The sequence below is a fragment of the Scyliorhinus torazame genome, chromosome 5 (genome assembly GCF_047496885.1).
Source record: "Scyliorhinus torazame isolate Kashiwa2021f chromosome 5, sScyTor2.1, whole genome shotgun sequence".
NCBI classification, from domain to species: Eukaryota; Metazoa; Chordata; class Chondrichthyes; order Carcharhiniformes; family Scyliorhinidae; genus Scyliorhinus; species Scyliorhinus torazame.
Genome location: NC_092711.1, coordinates 208,450,680 through 208,471,891, shown reverse-complemented (window position 1 = coordinate 208,471,891; position 21,212 = coordinate 208,450,680). Strand labels below are relative to the sequence as shown.

At 51.1% G+C, this 21,212-nt stretch overlaps 1 protein-coding gene across 1 annotated transcript in view; it reads left to right on the top strand.

The window, feature by feature from the left end:
- The first annotated feature begins 8,273 nt into the window (after positions 1–8,273).
- Positions 8,274–21,212, top strand: part of LOC140420915 (sodium- and chloride-dependent neutral and basic amino acid transporter B(0+)-like) — a 277,105-nt gene continuing 264,166 nt past the window's right edge. The window contains exon 1 of the mRNA XM_072505063.1: positions 8,274–8,453. Within this exon, the coding sequence (XP_072361164.1) occupies positions 8,382–8,453 (72 nt within the window). The 5' untranslated portion in view covers positions 8,274–8,381. The remainder of the gene's footprint in view (positions 8,454–21,212) is intronic.

Genomic DNA, 21,212 nt, shown 5'->3' with positions numbered 1-21,212 from the left:
GAAGGGGGGGAGAGTTAATTTTTGAGTCTTAAGTGTATTGGTTGAAGTGTGGGGGGGTTGTTCTTTTTTATTTTTCCTATTTTTTGTTCTTTGTTTTATGCATAAAATGTTATAAACCTAATAAAAAATATATTTTAAAATCTTTGTTTTATTAGACTATTTTGCATCTATCTATTGTATCCTAAACACCGGCTTGCACAGCTGTCTGACATCACTCATCCTCCCATTAATCAGACACATCCTCAGAATTCTCTTCAGAGAATGGGAATCTCTTTATTGATCCTCCTCTGCCAGGGCTTCCCCTCTCTGAAGCTGCAGGTTGTTTAAGACACAGCAGACCACGGCCATAAGTGACATTCGAGCAGGAGAGTATTGAAGATCACCTCATAACCAATCCAAACATTGAAGATCAATAATGGGCCTGGTGGAAGCTCTCATTGTACCTCCTCTCTGAGTCAGAACACGGATTTTGGACTTGGGTCATGAACCCAGTAATCGGAGTGTAAAATATGTTTAAACCCCAGATCAAAGAGCTTTTAATACGAATGGTCGAGAATTCAAGTAATATTTTGATATAGAATCTTAAGCCAAGAGCCTTATCTTGAACGTTTACATTTAGAATAATTTTCTTGCAGCTGGTTGATTCAAACTTATTCAAATAACTCTTTTAAATTTGCATTTCACTTCAACAATTTACCCTGTCTACTTTGAAGAAATACTGGAAGATAACATTTTATGAAGTATGAACATTTCCAAACACATTGGTCACAATATGCCCTAAATCGTACACACCTCTGGCAGCGTGTTTGTCGGTGAGGGGAGGGAAGGGGGTGGCTCCTGCGTCAGAAGCCCTCTTCTAAGGTCTGGCAATCACTTCCAAAATACCCACTCCACTGCCTCTCCCCCAGCACCCCAAACCCCCACTTCCAAACCCCAAAAAAAGCCTCTCCCCAACACTCCAAATCCCCACAATCCATCTCTACCCCCCCCCCCCCCCCCCTCCCCCACCACCACCACAGCACCCCAAACATCTACTCTCCTGCCCTTCAGGCATTGTTTACCCTCCCCTTCCTGAGACCGCCAAATCTTACCTCTTCCTGGAATCCTAGGGCTTCGACTTCGGGTGCTACATGCAGTCCCACTCCTGTGTGACGCTGCAGGGATTAGTCAGTCAATCTTATTGGCTACCAGCTCTCAAAGGCGGATGTGCTCCCAAAATGGCTGCATGTCAGGTGGTGTTGACGAGGATGTGTTCCCAGTCGACTCTTCAGATGGTGGGATGGGAAACTGTTATTCTAAAATCGCTGGCCTATGTGATCCAATTGGTCTACTTTATGTCATGTTTAAATTCACAGATTATTATCAAATAATCTACTCCTAATGCCATTTAACTCTGGCAAGAATACGAATTATCACGTGAGTGAAAAAGTCTTTATTGGATCTCAGGGGCTATCCCTTGTCGCCGGAGCCAGCCATCCAAGGGTTCCATTACACAGACTTTCTTTGTCACATGGCAGTGTCTCAGTAAGTGGGCATGTGTCAAGATAGTATGTTCACACGGACAATATCCTCTGTAGTAAAGTTTAGGCATAACTAGAAACAGAGTCATTGGCAAAACACTCAAACCAAGAAACTAGATAAAACTTCATGAACATCTGTAGAACCAGTTGTTGCCTTTCTTGTGACCAAGGTTCCCGTGCCAGCATTTCCTGAATTACATTTGTATTTACAACCCATGCCAGTCCTACATATTTACATTTGTTTGATGGGGGTAGGGGGGAGGGTCTTGGGCCCGCAATGAGTTCTCGAAGGAGGTTAGGATGGTCCACCTCCGTTAATTTCCCTGTGCGGGAGGGGTCCATGTCCCCTCCGGCTAGCAACCTTCCTCCCCATCTCTCATCTGCAGTACCCGAGCTTCCTTTCATCCCAACGGTATTCGCTGACCCCCCCATGTCCACACCCCCATCCTATCCCTCCCCTTCCTATCTGCCCCCACCCTGCCCAGCTAGTTGCGCCATCTTCGCTGGTGTAAATCTGTGATTGTTGCAGATGGAGGCCTCTATAGATATACCACCAAGCCTGAAGTGGTGCCTGAATTGATTCCAGGTGTTTAGCATGTCCACTATCACCTGGCTCCAGGAGTGTGTGTGCAGGGGGGCCATGAGTGTTGCAATGGCCAGCACCCTGAGAGACATCCCCGTTCAGGAGGCTTCCTCCAGTCAGACCCAGTCTGCCTGCGGTTCTCTCAGCCACCCCTCACGCTCTCTGCCTTTGCCGCCTTGCGGATAGCGATGAGGACTGTCTGAGGATACAGCAGGATTTAGATTGTCTGGAGACTTGGGCGGAGAGATGGCAGATGGAGTTTAATCCGGACAAATGTGAGGTAATGCATTTTGGAAGGGCTAATGCAGGTAGGGAATATACAGTGAATGGTAGAACCCTCAAGAGTATTGAAAGTCAAAGAGATCTAGGAGTACAGGTCCACAGGTCATTGAAAGGGGCAACACAGGTGGAGAAGGTAGTCAAGAAGGCATACGGCATGCTTGTCTTCATTGGCCGGGGCATTGAGTATAAGAATTGGCAAGTCATGTTGCAGCTGTACAAAACCTTAGTTAGGCCACACTTGGAGTATAGTGTTCAATTCTGGTCGCCACACTACCAGAAGGATGTGGAGGCTTTAGAGAGGGTGCAGAAGAGATTTACCAGAATGTTGCCTGGTATGGAGGGCATAAGCTATGAGGAGCGATTGAATAAACTCGGTTTGTTCTCACTGGAACGAAGGAGGTTGAGGGGAGACCTGATAGAGGTATACAAAATTATGAGGGGCATAGACAGAGTGGATAGTCAGAGGCTTTTCCCCAGGGTAGAGGGGTCAATTACTCGGGGGCATAGGTTTAAGGTGAGAGGGGCAAGGTTTAGAGTAGATGTACGAGGCAAGTTTTTTACGCAGAGGGTAGTGGGTGCCTGGAACTCACTACCGGAGGAGGTAGTGGAAGCAGGGACGATAGGGACATTTAAGGGGCATCTTGACAAATATATGAATAGGATGGGAATAGAAGGATACGGACCCAGGAAGTGTAGAAGATTGTAGTTTAGTCGGGCAGCATGGTCGGCACGGGCTTGGAGGGCCGAAGGGCCTGTTCCTGTGCTGTACATTTCTTTGTTCTTTGTTCTTTGTTCTTGTGGTAGAATAGGAGGTTCCAGGCCTTCCACGTGCCGCCCCCTCGCTGTAAGATGGTTATTCATACTCCAAGGATTATTGCCCCCAGACAAAGTTTATGATTTCAACATCTCATTTCTCCGCTCTGATGTCCCCACCTGCTTCAAGAAGACCACTATAATAGAAGAACAAGGTAGCGTGCCTCAACGACTACCGACCGGTGGCCCTGATGTCTGTTATCATGAAATACTTCGAGCGGCTAGTCATTAAACGATCAATGCCAGCCTCCCAGATGGTCTTGATCCATTGCAGTTTGCCTACTGTGGCAACCGATCCACAGCAGATGCTATCTCTCTGGCCCTACAATCAACACTCAAACACCTCGATAACATTTGAACATCTCGACACTCGAACATCTCAACATCTATGTCAGACTGCTGTTCATAGACTACAGCTCCGCCTTCAACACCATTATCCCGATAAGACTAATAACCAAACTCTGCAACCTTGGACTTGACCCCCTCCTTGTGCTGCTGGATCCTTGACTTCTTCACCAATAGACTGCAATCTGTCAGGATAGGTCACAGCACCTTCTCACCAACAGTCCTCAACAACGGGGCCCCGTAAGGATGTGTGCTCAGTCCTCTACTGTACTCTCTATACACACATGACTGTATGGCAAGATTCAACTCCAATTCAATCTATAAGTTTGCAGTTGATATTAAGTGGTGGGGTGTATCTCAAACAATGACGAATCAGACTACAGAAGGGAGATAAATCACTTGGTTGGTGTGCCGAAAAATACCTCTCACTAAATGTTGGAAAGACCAAGGAACTGATCATCGACTTCAGGAAGCATAGTACGAATTCCCCCCCATCGACATCAATGATTCCGAAGTGGAGATGGTCGACAGCTTTAAGTTCCTGGGCGTCACCATCACCAACAGTCTGTCCTGGTCCACTCACGTTGATGCAACAGTCAAGAACGCCCAACAATGTCTCTACTCCCTACGGAAGCTAAAGAAATTTGGCATGTCTGCATTGACTCTCACAAACTTCAACAGATGTGCCATAGAGAGCATCCTATCCGGCTGCATTACAGCTTGACCCAAGATCACAAGAAACTGCAATGTGTGGTGAACTCAACCCAACGCATCACACAACGATCGGTGAGGAAACATCGGTCACCTGAATGCTATATGGCACCTGGATCTGCCGAGACGAAGACCCAAGACGCAGCCATGATCAAAGAGATACAAGGCTCCTCCTCTGTGCCCTCCTTTTTCGGGACATTGAAAGGGGGATGAACGTTGTAACCTACACGAGACCCAAGGGGCTGGGCCGATTAGACTCCCCGTGAGTCTCGTAGAGTATGAGTTTCCCAACTGAAGGGCAGATATCCCTCATCAACAGGAGGCGAAACTGGAATATAAAAACCCTGCCCCTGAGTGTGGGCTGGGGTAGTCCCTTCTGGGACTAGTGACTTCATCTTTCTGTAAATAACTCTTTTGTTCCTTATGCTTCCTGTGTGCCTGCATGCGTGAACCCAACAGATCAGGTCTATGCTCTGCGGCCCTGCCACACCCGGTCATGAATGGTGGTGGATAATTAAACAACTCACTGGAGGAGGAAACTCCACAAATATCTCCATCCTTAATTATGGGGGAGCCCAGCACATCAGTGCAAATGATAAGGCTGAAGTGTTCACAACAACCTTCAGCCAGATGTGACTCCTCTGGAGGCCCCAGCATCACAGATGCTAGTCTTCAGCCAATTTAATTCATGGTGTCATCAACAGCGCTATCAAGCAGCACTTACTCAGCAATAACCTGCTCACTGATGCTCAATTTGGATTCCCCCAGGGTTACTCAGCTTCTGAATGGCGGAGGGAAACCCCCCCACTGGTACTCAGTTCCAGGACATTGCTGCAAGAGCTCCTCAGGGTAGTGTCCTAGGCCCAACCATCTTCAGCTGCTTCCTCAATGACCTCCCTTCCATCTTAAGATCAGAAGTGATGATGTTTGCTGATGATTGTGCAATGTTCAGCACCATTCACAACTCCTTAAATATTGAAACAATCCTTACCCAAATGCAACACAAATTGGACAATATTCAGGCTTCGCCTGACAAGTGGAAAATAACATTTGTGCCACACAAATGCGAGGCAATGACCATCTCCAACAACAGAGGATCCAACCATCACCCCTTGACGTTCAATGGCATTGCCATTACTGAATTCTCCACTATCAACATCCTGGGGATTGCAATTGACTACATTCTAAACTGGACTAGGCATATAAATACAGTGGCCACATTAGCAGGTCAGAGGCTCAGAATCTGATGGTGAGTAACTTACCTGCTGACTCCCCAAAACCTGTCCACCATCTGCAAGGCACACGTCAGGTGTGATGGGATTCTGTCCACGTGCCTGGATGAGTGCAGCTGCAACAACACTCAAGAGGTTTAACAACATCCAGGACAAGCAGCCGACTTGATTGGCACCCTATTCCACAAACAACCACTCTGCTCAGCACTGACAGATATTGGCAGCAGTGTGTGCCACCCAACAAGTCATTTTCAGACTTAGAGTGGGTGTCGGGATGTTCCCGCAGCAGTCCCGCAGCAGTCCCGATCGCAGCAGAAGCGTCGAACAGCTGTTATCGGCTCTTGCATGGAACATTGTGGCTGCTACCTTTTAAATGTAGATACAGATTGGACTGCTTGTCGAGCCTTCCGGCCAGAAGCATCAACACAGTAAGCACCGTCCAGGGATGTGCTTTTGGTGTCAAAGAAGAGAGCAGAGTTGCTTTGATTTTTCTGCTGTTGACAAGTAAGGCAAGTCAACTGTGAAGGCTAATCATTTTCTAAAGTAAGAGATGGACAGAGACTCAAATCGGCAGTTTGCCTATTGGAGAGGATCTCACAATGGAATCTCCTGGAGAGAGCTGCTCAGGAGAGTACGGGCAGCACAGAGCAGTGGTAGTGTTAGTGCTTCAGTGCCCCTGATTAATGGCTCTGAAGAACAACTTCAACTTGGAACAAAGAAGTATAAAAATTATTTCTTGTGGTCTGGTTTTATCAATTGTGCCAGTGCAAATAAGGAAGCAAAGCCAATAGGCGGGATTCTCTGCCGACAGGATTCTCCGTTTTGCCAGGGCCCGGGGATTTCCCAATGGCGTGGGGCTGCCCCACAATGGGAAACCCCATTGACCGGCCGGAGTAACGGAGAATCCCGCCAGTGAGTTGAGGCAGAAAAGTGGCGCGGCGGGGCGGAGAATCTAGTCCCTTGTGTGTTATATGCAGGGATGTAGTCATAAATGAGATACGTTCCAGCATTTGAAAGAGAAGTGGTGGGTGAAAAATTCCTTTGGAGGTTGAGAACGCAAAGTCAGTTATTAAATTACCGCTGACTCCAAATGAAAAGATCATGCTGCTGCAGCTTACCTGCAATACCACATTAAAAACATGCGAAAGCCCATGTGACTATCAGCATTCTGGTATAGCATCTCACAGGATTATCCAGTGCTGTGTAAAACACACATTTTGTTGCTGTTGACATTCGCGATGACTTACATGTGTGAGGTTGGATTTTCCAATTTCATAAGATGAAGAGGCACAAACTAACTGGCTGAAGTCTGCACCTGATATGCACATGGCCCTCTGCTACTTTGAAATGGATTCAAGTAAGATCGTGAGGAGAAAGTAGGCTCCCATTTGCATTCTGTCGCAAAGGTCGGTTTGCATGTGTCTTGAAGATCGGCTGCCATGTTGGCCGGGAAAAAAAGTTTTTTTCCCGGCCAACCTTCGGGACCCATGGCAGCCGATCTTCAAGACACATGCAAACCGATCTTCAAGACACATGCAAATCTTGAGAAGATGCGTAGAGTGATCAGTTATTCCCATAAGAGAGTCATTCTGGTAACAGTGGGGAAGAAGCTGTTTTTGAATCTGTTAGTGCGCATTCTCAGACTTTTGTATCTTCTGCCCGATGGAAAAGGTTGGAAGAGACAAAAACCCAGGTGGGAGGGGTCTTTGATTATGCTGCCCGCTTTCCCAAGGCGGCGGGAGGTGCAGACTGAGTCAATGGATGGGAGGTGGGTGTGCCTGATGGACTGGGCTGTGTTCACGAATCTCTGCAGTTTCTTACGTCCTGGGCCGAACAGTTGCCACAGCAGACTGTGATGCAGCCAGATTGGATGCTTTCTATGGTGCATCTGTAAAAATTGTTAAGTGTTAATGTGGACATGCTGAATTTACTTAGTTTCCTGTGGAAGTATAGGCACAGTTGTGCTTTCTTAGTCGTAGCGTCGACTTGGGTGGACCAGGACAGATTTTTGGTGATGTCTACAGCTTGGAATTTGAAGCTGCAACTATCTCCACCTCGGCACCATTGGTGCAGACAGGGGTATGTACTACACTTCGCTTCCTGAAGTCAATGACCAGCTCGTTAATTTTGCAGTTCCTTCACTGTCGCTGGGTCAAACTCCGGGAACAGCACTGTGGGTGCACCTACACCTCAGGGATTGCAGCGGTTCAAGAAGGCAGCTCATCAGCAGCTCCTGAAGGGTGATTGGGGTTGGTTAATAAATTCACCACATCCTGGAAATGAATAAAAATAAATTGTTAACCCTTTGCACTTTTGGGAATTCTGCAAGGTGAGCAAAGCCTCTGGCTGGTGCCATCGCAAATGAATTGAACTCTTGGACACACCTGAATATTACATCTTTGTAAAATTAACTCAAGTACCTGGAATGGGTCATCATTAGTTTTCGGGTATTAGAACAGAATGTATTATATTTATTCAAACACTTATAAAGTTCTGTTTTGCTGAGCTTCTTTTGCTGAGTGTGGATTTACTTGGTGCTGCCTCCTTTAAACCTGCTGCTGTGTCCAAATGTGTAGATATAAATAACTGCATTTGGTACTGAATGTTATGAAACTAATGCAAAAATCCCAAAATTGGAACGTTTAGTCTAAATATTAGCCAAATTACAACGGAAATACTCAGTAACCTTGGATATCATCCGAGCATGAGAAGGCAGAACTTTGCCCCTGTTAAACAGGGACTGACTTCAGACTGCGGGACTGTCATTACCTGAAGAGAATCTGAATCATCTTCAACCAGAGGACAAAGTTTGAACCTTTTTGGACAGAAGCGTTCTCCTCAGGATCTATATCCAATCAGCAAGCAGGTGGAAGAATTATTCATTATTTTTCAAAAATGGATCAGGAAGAATTGACTTTATCTGAGTTCTCACAGAGTGACCATCAAACACACCCTCCAGAGGACACGGTGAGCACTTTTATCAAAATGCGACAATAAACTCATGTAGAACACTGAGAGATGCTGATAATTTGGGGATTTTGGATGTTGTGAATTGCAGAGTCTCTCTGTTGGGTTCAGGGTGTTTCCAAACTACCAGCTGATTGCTGTTAAATGGAGAACAACACAGTGAGCTGGATTCTCAGTTCTGGAGACTAAGTCCACACACCGGCGTAAAAACAGTGGCGTTTAACGGCAGGAAAACTGGCGCAAAAGGGCCACCGATTCCCTGTTCCGGGGGGAGCTAGAAGCCAGGCAGCATAGAGCTCCGATACGGCCTGGAGAATTACCGGGTCCGTGGCCGCACGTGCGCACGACAGTGGCTGCGCCGTGCTTCATGGCGGATGTCGCTCGCGGACCCGGCCCGTGAAATATTCCCCCCTTCGGCGGGCTGGCGCAGACCGGACCGCCCCACCACAGTGCCCCCAGCCCCGAATATGTCCCCCCCTGCCCGTGGATCAGCCTTCCCCCGACTCTGACGGCACTGGACTGAGTCCGCAGCCGCCACGCTGAGTTCCCGACGGGTGAGACCATGAAAGACCCACGCCGTCCGGAACCCGGCCAGTCGGGGATTGAGCATCGCAGGGCGGGCCTCAGCCAAATTTTGGTGTCATCGGGAATTCTCCGCCACGTCGCCGAACTGGGGCTGGTTTAGCGCACTAGGCTAAATAGCTGGCTTTTAAAGCAGACCAAGGCAGGCCAGCAGCGCGGTTCAATTCCCGTATCAGCCTCCCCGGACAGGCACCGGAATGTGGCGACTAGGGGCTTTTCACAGTAACTCATTTGAAGCCTACTTGTGACAATAAGCGATTTTCATTCATTTTTTCATTTCGAACACGATTTCGGGGTCGGGGATCGGAGAACCCAGCCCAGTGTTTCTATAGTGGGCCAAAACTGTACTTTCTGTTCGACATCCAGTCTAACAAATGGCACAAAAGGAGGCCATTCAGCTATTAAGTACATGCTAGCTCTGTGTCGAGCAATCCTTTCATTACCATTCCCTAGCTCTCCCGCTGCAACTGTTCAAGGGTTATTTTCCTCAAAGCCGGTACAATTTTATTTTGGAAACATTGATTGTCTCTCCTTGCAGCATCTTTGTGTGCAGTAAGTTCCAGGTCACTGCTGTTTATTGTGTAAAAATATTCTTCGTCACAAGCCCATTTGGATTGAGGATTGAATGACCGACAGAAAGCAAAGCGTCAGGATAAATGGGTCCTTCACTGGCTGGTGAACTTTAACTAGCGGGGTGCCACAGGGGTCAGTCCTCGGACCTCAACTGTATACAATCTACATAAATGATCTGGAAGCAGGGACAGACTGTAACATATCAAAATTGGCAGCTAATAGTAAAATAGGTGGGAAAGCAGGCAGTGAAGAGGAGATAAATGGTGTGATTCTCCTAAATGATTTCTGAGTTAATTTGTGGTGGGTTTTTCAGGGAGTTTCCTGCCGGCTCTGCCGGCGTGTTCCCCACCGCTATCCAATGCCACTTATTCACTTTTCTAGGCCGTGGGGAGTTTCTCACCGGTTTAGCGCACACTTAGGGCGCGATCTTCCACTCGCCCTCAAGCGTAACGAGGACGGGGAATATTGAGAGGCCAAAAATGGGAACCACGTCAGATGTCAAACAGTCTGCGATGAAACCGGCCCACTCCAGTAGGCGAATTCGGAATCTCGCCGTAGCGTGGCGAGAAACCAATTATCATCACTTAAGCCCCATTTCCATTCAATTAACGAGAACCACCCGTCATCCAACGGCCTCCTGTCATTCACCGGTCTCCCCAGCAAGTGCTCACACTGGCGCCGATTGGTCCTCATGTTTGACCTGACGGAAGGGCTTCCGTGGCAAGCCAAAGAGGAGAGTAGCAATCTTTGCGCACAGGAAAAGGGACCGGGAGTGCTGGCTTTGCCTCCGCAGTGCCCGGCGGGGGGTTGGGGACCCTCGGCTGGGGTGGGCCGTCATGGGAGGGTGGGGGGGGAGGCGCTGCGGGGGGGTTCCAAACACTCGCGGCACCACCATGCCAACCCTTGGATCCCAGGACTATGCCAGGAGCAACCCCTGTCCCTGCCCGTCTGTCCCACCGATCAGTCGTAATGCACACCGACTGCTGGGGCCTCTGGCTGGGCGGCTGAAAGCTATTGCTATTAGAGAAGTGCCAATTGTGGTTAAGTGAGCACTTGCCACATGCCAAGCGGGTTCCTGTAGGTAGGCGGACCATGTACATGTGGGAGTCATTGCTTAGCATTCCAATCAACCCTTGATGCCTGGACACTGTGCTGGGGTGCCCCTCGGTGACTGGGACACATCCCCTAGTGACCGGGTCATGCTCTGCAGTGCCTCAGAAATGCCCACTTGCGACTGGGACAAGCTCCGCAGTGCCTCAGCCATTCCCATCTGAGAACGGGACATGTCCCGCAGAATCCCATCAAGGTTGGCCTGGAACTGGGTGACATCCTCAGTGTGGCAGACATACTGCTGAGACCCTCAGCCATGGCCATCACTGACTGCGCAATGCCTTAGACACTTTCAGTCATGGTGCCGACGTCGTGCACCAAGCTCTCTACTGCTGTCACCACCCTGGCAGTGTTGGCCTCGGCGCCATCTCCTGCGGCCGTAGCCTGTGGGACTCTGGACTGATGCTGTCATCTCCCTTTGAAAGTCCCGGCTGCTTCCTAACGTCTCCATCAGCTCCAGGAAAGTCTGTGCCATGGGCGGAGCATCAGGCTGGGACCCAGCTGGGTCCAGGGATCCAGTAAATCTTAGATTGCTGTCTCGCCTGGGGGTTCCTGCCTCCACCAGATGTACATCAGCAGCAGTGTGGTGCTCACCAGATTGTGCCCCAGAAATCTGACCACTGACATGGGGTGGTCAGTAAGACAATCACTAGTCACGTTTGACAGGTCCTCCGGGTGGAGCCTGGTGGTCCCTCGCCCCTGCGGCGTCGCCAGCCTCCACCAGGGTGTCCGCCCTGACCTCGGCCACACTGGACACCTCCAAGGCATGCTTTTCGAAGAAGGTGAGGATTCTCAGGTCCGGCACCCCGCCGCCAGTCTGGGCCCTCTCCCGCCGATTATGGGAGAGGTTTTCCTGTGGGGACACAGAGAGGGCATCGTTAGCGTGGTTCACAGTTGTGGGGAGGGGGGTGGTGAAGGGAGGGTTGGAATAGAGGGAGGGTTGGAGGGGTGGGTGGCGGGAGTGAAAAAGGAGGAGGGGGATGGAGGGAGAGTTGTGGGTCACTTGGGGCGATGCTCCCTTGGGGGGTTGAGGGATGGATCGTTGGTCTCTACTCACTCTGGCTGCCCTGTGAAGGTCGTTGACCTTCCCCCAATACCGGAGGCCAGTCCTCCTGGTCACACATTCCGAGCTGACTGCTGCCGCCACCTTGTCCCAGGCTGCACTGGCTGCCTTGTGGTGCACCCTGCGGGACCCTTGGGGGAACACAACAGCCCTCCTGGTCTCCACCATGTCCAGGAGCCGCCCCAGGTCAGCATCTCTCAATTTTTAGGCTCCTCTGCTCCATTGATGGGAGCTGGCTGGGGTTGGCTGATCAGGTGCAGCCTAAGTGCTGCTCGAACCTGTTAGCGGGGGGCTGGCGAGCGCAGTCACGGCGAATCAGCTGGCGAGCCGGCATTCGGGTGGGAAGCCCGGAGGCCTCGTTAAGCGGACCGGTTAACGTTCAGTAGTGTTGCTGGCCTCGCCGAGTGCCGAGAAACGGCAATTCCCGCTCGCTACAGCACTTGGAAATATTTCCTGAAGATCTCATCTTTAAAATTCTGTTTAGCACTGGGGAGCTGAACTTAGAGATCGGGCCGCCATTTTGAAAGGATGCCCCGATCTCTAAGTGAGTTACACCCCCCAGCCATGTGTAATCTCACCATCCCCCAAACAAGTGAGGACACCCCGCTATGGGGTCCCTGGTCCTCTCTCTTCAGGCTTCCCCAAGCCTCTTTACAGCACCCCCTCCCTTCCAGGGCACCCACCCATCACCCCCCCAATCTCCCTGCCCTGCACTCCTCCACCCTTCAATGCCCCCCCTCCACCCTCATTTCATGGGCATGGCCCCCTCGCACCCTGACCCTTGGTAGTGCCACCCTGACACTAGGGAACCTGGTACTGCCACCCTGGCATCTGGAAAGTGTGTCTTCCGACTTGGCAGTGCCATCTTGGCACTTGGCATTGCCAGGGTGGCAGTACCAATGTGCCCACGTTCCAGGGGGAGGGCCAGGAGCCAACCAGCACTTACCCTGACCACCCAGGGGCCTCCGATGACCTGGAACCCCCTCCCAACCACCCAGGGTGCCATTCCACCTGGTCCATGTTTTAAAACTGGAGTACTAATCGGCGCTAGCGTGAACACTTGCTGGGGAGTCCGCTGAATGGCAGGAGGCAATTGGATAATGGTGGCTCTTGTTTATTATATGGAAAAAGAGCTTAAGTGGTGACAATCGGTGAGGGGGTTTGTTGCATCGCAAACTGTTTGGCGCGTGGCGCGGATCTTGTTTTTGGCATCTCCCGCTATTCACTGGCCTCGTTCCATTTGATCGAGAGCGTAACAAGGCCGGAGGATTGAGCCCAAAGAGTTCGCAAAAGGATATAAAAAGGCTAGGAGAATGGGCCAAAATTTGGCATATGGAGTTTAATGTGAAGAAGTGTGAGATTATTCATTTTACTGAAAAAATTAAAAGGCTAATTATTATCAAAATATGTCTGGGCAGAGAAACTGAGGGCGCGAATCTTGGGCCGCGTTGAGTTCTCGTTTGAGCGGAACGCGGCCGGCGAATCTGGGGAAAGGCCTTCAGCGAGCCTCCCTACAGGCTCCAGCCTCCCAGGATTCTCCGAAGCTCTGCAAAGCCAGAAACCTGTCACAAATGATGGTTACCGAATGGCGCTCACGGAAGTAGGTCGTACGTCTCCTTACAACTAGCCTCCCTCGATTCACTGACCAGCGCCGATCAGTGCTGGTCTACACAAACCTGAACCAGGCGGAACAGCACCCACGGGGTTTCCTGGGCCACCGGAGACCCCAGGGTGGTCAGGGTAAGTAACAGGTGGGCATGGCTGAGGCACTGCAGAGCATGTTCCAGTCACTGGGGGATGTGTCCCAGTCACTGAGGAGCATAGCCGAGGGTGTCGACTCGATGGTGCAGGCGATGGGGAACCACCAGGGCTGGCAGAGCCAGATGATGCAGGGGCAGCTGGGGCTCGAACAAGCTGCCCCTCCCTCCCAAGTTGAATCCCAGGGCTCTATGGGCACAAACAGGGCCCGTCCCATGGGGCGGCGACGGTGGCCACCAACACCCCCGTGTTCCATCCTCTGATGAGGCCGCGTCTCGGGGTCAGCACATAGGGCAGCATGGCTGTGCACGCCCTCGAAAAGTGAGCGGGGGTCTTCCGGCCCTTGAGCCCTCAGAGGATGCTCGCCAGGATATTGAAGGCCACAGGGCGAGGTAAGCAGCTGGCTGCCTCCACCTCCGATGTGCATCCTGGGGATACGCCGAGACATAGTGGTAGAGCTAGGAGGACCAGGCATGTTGAATATCACTGAGGGCTCCGGGGTAGGAAGGAGGGGTTAGGTAGGGGGTGGGCTCCAGGGTCCCTGTTCTAAGACAACATCATCGGATCCTAATGCCTCCAGAACAAGTTTGATTTTCAATGGGAAGGTGATTTAGGAGGGTGGAGTGGTCTACTTTGCTCCTTGATGAACCACAGCTCAGGTAGGTGGAAAACAGGGTTTCCGATTGGGAAAACAGAAAACCGGAACATTCTGCTCTACATCAGTGGAAAGGGAGAAGAAAATTCAAAGGTGCATGGTTACACCATCTGCAACTTATAAATCAGCATTGGATGAGAGCTGTGGGATGTGAGGAGGAGGATATTGTGTGAGGAGATCATCATTTGTGATGATTTCATTCACTGATCACATCCTCAGCAATGGGCATCCCAATGGTCAACATTGTTTCTTCCATGAGGAAGACACTTCTGCACCCATCTATCCAGTTCCAGTTGCTTTTGGTTATGCAAGTGTAAGGGAAATGTTGCACTCATTTTCTAGATGGTGTGAAACCTGAGATTTGTTCACAGGGTTTCAAACAGTGCAAAGTTTCTGAGGGCGATACAGAGCAAATTAATGTTAGACACGAGTTTTGATCGATAGAGATTGTGAGGATGTGAGTGTTGAGTGAATTGAACAGTGTCAAAGGTTAATAATCTGATAGAATAAGGCATTTGAAGATATTGAAACTGATCTTGACCATTTGTGTGAGGCCATTGAACTTCTTGTCGCACGTTATCCCATTCCTCAGGGCTTAATTTCGCACATCGATGTTCATGGCTATGTGCTCCCATTACCTTCTCAGTTTGTGTCTGGAGGGTGTCCTGGCCGCAGTGATACAGGATGTCTCTTCTACTTTCTACCTCCAATACCAAGGACACAATTGTCATGATATGCAGACATTCAGATAATGATGTACAGACAGGCAGCTAATGAACACAGAGAACAGGGCATGACCAATGAGCAGGCAGGACACTCAGAGGTGGTATCTCGCTATAAGAGGCACGAGGAGCTCACACTCTGCCTCTTTCCACAGATGAACATCTACAGAGTGAATCAGGGTGTATTTACAGTATCGCACCTCCAGCACGTGGCTAAGAGCTAGTCTGGTTCAGTCAGACAGAGTAACCACACTTAGGTTAGCAGAGAATCGAACTCACAGAGAACTGTGCTAACTGTGCTCCTGGATCAATAAATCAGATTGAACTAACTTCAAGGTCTGGAGTATCTTTTGGTTAAAGCTGCATCCAGTTGCAGCCTGTGTTATCCCAGAGGACATAATACAAGAACAATTACAGTGTCGGACAACCATGGGCTAGATTCTCCCAAATGTCCCCATGCCGGCGTAAAAACAGTGGAGTTTTACTCCCGAAATTCTTAGAAAAAAGTTGAACGAATTCAATGCCCTGCAGGGGGCTAGCAGTAACCCAGAGTGAATCTCACAGCTTTAGCTGCGGATACGAGCCCCTGCACTTCCGGTTCGGAGATCAGCGGCCGCGCCGTGCTCTATGTCTGATTCGGACCACAGAGCCACACTGAAAAAGGAGACCCCCAATCGGCTGCGCGCCCGATCCTCAATCCCCGCACAGTTAATTGCCAACCGCCTATAAGACCCCCCCCTGGTCACTGATTTGCCTGCCCCCGAACAGGGCGGCCGCGGACTGAGTCCGCAGCCGCCTTGCCAGCATCCCGACCAGCAATTGGTGGTTAGTTCCACGCCATCGGGAACTCGGCCGGTCGGGAGCGGAGGATTGCTGGGCGGGCCTCTGGCAATGGCCCCCCAGCGGCGCAGGTACTCCGTGGTCACGCCGATATTCAGGGCCGGAGAATCGCCAAACTGGCGCCGGACCTGATTATGGCGTGACAGTGCATTCTCTGTCCCCGTGCCGGCCGCAATTACGCCACGGGATTGCGGAGAATCCAGCCCCAAGAATTCTGCTCTCCCCCTTTTGTTCTATTTTTCAGTTTCCTGGGTCATAGATCATAGACTTTGCAGTGCAGAAGGAGGCCATTCAGCCCATCGAATCTGCACCAGTCCTTACAAAGAGCACCCTACTGAAGCCCACTTATCTACCCTATCCCCGTAACCCAGTAACCACCACTTAACATTTTTTGGACACTAAGGGCAATTTTAGCATGGCCAATCCACCTAACCCTTTGGACTGTGGGAGGAAACCGGAGCACCCGGAGGAAACCCATGCAGACACAGGGAGAACGTGTAGACTCCACACAGACAGTGACCCAGCCGGGAATTGAACCTGGGACCCTGGAGCTGTGAAGCAACTGTGCTAACCACTATGCTACCATGCTGCCCATTGAGTGTCAGGTTGACTTCTGTCAGAACTGCTGAGATCTGCTCTTGTCACAATTTAACCCTTTTTAAATTAAACAAACTATTTTTCACAGTTCATGTTAGCTTTTACTATGTGCAGTGACCAAAACATCCATTCACTCTGTGCGCTGTTGCTGGAGATGAGAGTGGACAGGATGGGCTAAGATGTTTAAGAAGGAGGTTTAGAGTAGAAATATGAAGTAAGCAGTTATTTTTGAATATGTTGGGGAAAATTCAGTGACCTTAAACGAGAGGCCAAGGTCCTAATATATCTTCAGACTATTATCCCACTTCTGTGGGTTTCACGGTGTTTCCAAACTAAACAATCGAGTATGTGGCAGTAGCGGCTTTGTGCCCCACCTGGAAGGTCATGAGATATCGCGAGAAGATGCCGGAGTGTGTCCTGGTGACATCGTCCATTCACACAACATTACGGTTGGCGGGGGCACGTGGGAGTCGCGAGATCATGAAATATCGCGAGAAGATGCCGGGTGGGTGTCCCGCGACATTATCCAATCACGCGACGTTATGGTTGGCGGGGGCACGTGGGAGTCACACACCTGCTGACAATTAATCAGCCACTGAAGGGAATTAAGAGAACGTTTGAGGGTGATTTTAGGTTGGCCGTGTGATTCTGCGTTGTGTGGCCATCCCTTTTTTTTTCACTTGGGTGGGATTAAAAGGAACCAGAGCAATTGCTGCCAGAGTTGTTAGAAGTTCAGATCAGAGTTTGCTGCTGCTTCACTGCTGATATATCAGATCTTATCCAGTGGTTTCTCCTGAAGTATTTGCTTTGTTTGCTTTGTTCTGAGGACTTGTTGGTTTTATCAATTCTCTTGGAGCATTTCTGCCCATTGCTGCAGCTTTCGGTGCAGGGGGCAGTGCGAGCTGTATTTCAGTAGATTGGTCTTGTGTACTCCGCTGGGGGAGCCCCTCTGAGGAGGAAGAGAGGGGCAGAATGGTAAGGAGGCCAGATCTCCACAGGCAATGTTGCAGGGACAGATCTGTGGGAGCAGAGACGCATGCAAAGGGGGTGCAGGACCAGCAGGGGAAGCAAGGAGGATGGGCCCACAGAATATGCCACTATCCTGCTGCCAGAATGCACAGGCAGTGATTCAGCCACCTCAACATGTCTAAAGTCGAGTGCTGCTGGAGACTCCGCCACTCCAGGTACACTGTGGCATCAAATTCCAGATGATTGGCCTCCATCTGTGTGGAGCTGCGTCAGTTCCTGCTCAGCAGGGCTCTGCCTCCAGCAGAACGACAAGCTACAACCCCCGGGGAAACGGACAGGTAGAGAGGGAGAACTGGACGGTATGGAAGGGCCGTCCAACTGGCCCTATGGTCCAGAAACCTCCCGGCCTCCCGCTTGCAGGAGGTCCTCCCTGATGCACTACACTCCATTCGGTCACTACTGTGCACCACCACCAACAACACACCCCATGAACATCTTTTTGCCTTCCCCAGGAAGTCCACATCCGGGGTGTCGCTCCCGACTTGGTTCGCAGCTCCAGGACCCATTCTGCTCCGTAGGCATTCCGACTCCACAAGGCGGACCCATTGGTGGAAAGGGTGCAATTGCTCCACGCAAACCCCCAGTATGCCTACGTGGCGTACCCCGACGGCCGCCAGGATACTGTCTCCCTCAAGGACCTGGCTCCAGCAGTTTCCACGCACACACACACCCCGGCCCGGCACCAACCTACCCTACCCCGGCACTCACAGCAGCAACCCCCCCGGGACCATCCGTCCTCCCCCTGCCTACGCCTGAGGATGAAGAGGATTTTGGTACATTCCCGGACATCAGACCAACAACGGCATCTCCGCTACCACTACGTCGCTCCCAGCGGTACATCAAGGCCCCGGACCGGTTAAACCTCTAACTGGTCCACTGGACTACAAAAGACATTTTTTTCTCTCTGTCAAAGATTGTAAATGTAAATGTAAAAAAAAAAAATTGGTTGTATATAGTTCTCCAACACCCCCGCCGGACTCAATTTTAACTATCTCCGCCGCCGGTTCTCAGGCGGGGGCGGGGATCACGCCACGCCGCTCCGGGGCCTTTGGCAGCGCCTCCCCCGGCAATTCTCCGTGCTCCGATGAGCCGAGCGGCCGTCGGTTTCTGGCCAGTCCCACCGGCGTGAAATGGACATGGTCCCACTCGGCGGGACCTGGCTGGTAGGCTGGCTGGTGGGGTCCTCGGGGGGTGCGCGGGGGGATCCGGCCCCGGGGAGGGCCACCCATGGTCGGCACGGAGAAGACACCCCCCTGCTCATGCGCGGAACCACGCCGGCCCTTCGGCGCCGTTTGGCGCAGCGCCAACCCCTCCGCCGCCAGCCTAGCCCCCGGAAGTACGGAGGATTCCGCAACTTCTGGTTGGCCCGACGCCGGAGTGGTTTGTGCCATTTTTGTACGCCACCGTCAGGCCATTGGTGGATTCGGGAGAATCCCGCCCCTGACCTGCCTACCTGATCCCATTTGCCAGCACTTGGCCCATAGCCTTGAATGCTATGATGTACCAAGTGCTCTTCCAGGTATTTTGGAAAGGATGTGAGGCAATCGCCTCTACCACCCTCCCAGGCATTTCAGTCCAGACCATCACCACCCTCTGAGTAAAAACGTTTTTCCTCAAATCTCCCCTAAGCTTCCTGCCTTTCACCTTGAACTTGTGTCCCCTCATAACTGACCATTCATCCAAGGGGATCAGCTGCTCCCTATCCATCCTGTCCATGCCCCTCATAATCGTGTACACCTTGATCAGGTCGCCTCCCAATCTTCTCTGCTCCAGCGAAACCAACCCAAGCCTATCCAATCTCTCTTCATAACTTAAATGTTCCATCCCAGGCAACATCCTGGTGAATCACCTCTCAGATTCACCTGAGGAAGGAGCAATGCTCCGAAAGCTAGTGATTTGAAACAAACCTGTTGGACTTTAACCTGGTGTTGTAAGACTTCTTACTGTGCTCACCCCAGTCCAACGCCGGCATCTCCACATCAAATTATGAAGGCAAGTGCCCCATATGCCTTTTTCACCACCCGATTAACCTGCCCTTCTGCCTTCAGGGGGATCTGTGTGGAGTATCAAATTCAGCTGACCACAGTTGTGTCAAGCTGGCTACTGACACTCTCTACGGACAGGTCCTGACATTCATTCATTGCCCGACAGAGCAGGCTAAATGAGCCAGAGACTTTGCAATTATTGCTGGTTTGCTCCACATCCAGTGCCATCAAGGTGCCAGTGGGTCAGCTGGGTGCCTTTGTGAGCTGAAAGAGGTACCACTCCATGAACGTACTGATAGGGTGCGACCACAAGACATAGATTCTGTAAGTCTGTGTTAGGTACCCTGACAGCTCGCATGATGTTGCAACACTCCCAGGTACCAAGGCCGTTCATGGTTCCAGCTCGGCTGGATGGTTGGTTTCTGGGTGGCAAAGTTGATCCCTTGAAAAGGTGGTTCATGACGTCACCCAGACACCTAAAGACAGAGGGGAAACAGAGATACAATCAGAGTTACATCTCCACAAAGGCAGTGGTTGAGAGGATCTTTGAACTGCTGAAAGTAAGGTTCAGATTAATACCAATCAATCCAGTTGAAACGGTAGTTAACAAGAACTGTGGTTTTAATCAGCTAGAATGTGCCCACCAGTAGCTCCCCCCGCTCTGAGAGGCTATCCCGGATCGATGGGTAATATACCTTCTCAGACAACAACAGTAACAGTGAGTAAATACAATAATATATACAACAGCAATACATGGCTCACCACATTCACCCCCTGTTAAAAAAAAAGTCCGGCGGGGGTGAAGTGGACTCAAAGGTTCAGTCTCACAGGAGGGCGTATTGTCCGCTGTGAACGTCGCAGTGTAGGCGCTGGCGTCGAGACCTTTGACTCCGGGAGCACGTCGTCCTCACAACAGGGTCCCGGACAGGGTGATGGCGCAGGGGTGGTGCTAATGGACCCCGGATGAGTTGATGGGGTAGATGGGGAGGTAGAAGGAAGCGGTGTGGTGATGGTGGACGCAGGGATACCTGCGGGGGCCAGGTCCCTGAGGGAGACTGTGTCCTGCCGCCGTCGCGGTGTGTCACAAATGCGTTCTGAGGGTTCGCATGGAGGAGGTGAACCCTCTTGACCAAGGGGTCGGCCTTCTGGCTCCTCACGTGCTTCCGGAGGAGTACCGGCCCAGGAGTCATGAGCCAGGTATGAAGCGAGACCCCGGAGATCGACGTCTTGGAAAGACGGTCGTGAGGGGTCTCGTTAGTGGCAGTACACAACAGTGACCGGATGGAGTGGAGCGCGTCAGGGAGGACCTCCTGCCAGCAGGTGACTGGGAGACTTCTAGACCGTAGGGCCAGAAGGACGGCCTTCCAGACCATAGCATTCTCCCTCTCCACCTGCCCGTTTCCCCTGGGGTTGTAGCTGGTAGTCCTGCTCGAGGCGATGCCCTTACTGAGCAGGTACTGACGCAGCTCATCTCACATGAATGAGGATCCCCGATCGTTATGAATATAAGTGGGGAAAACGAACAGTGTGAAGATGAAGCGCAGGCCTTGATGACTGTGGCAGAGGTCATGTCAGGGCATTGGATGGCGAAAGGAAAACGTGAGTACTCATCAACAACGTTGAGAAAGTAACTTTACGATCAATGGAGGGGAGTGGCCCTTTGAAATCCATACTGAAGCGTTCAAAAAGGCGGGAAGCCTTCACCAGGTGGGCCTTGTCTGGCCGATAGAAGTGCGGCATGCACTCCACACAGACTTGGCAGTCCCTGGTCATGGCCCTGACCTCCTCTGTGGAGTAGGGCAGGTTGCGGGCCTTGACAAAGTGGAGAATCCGGGTGACCCACGG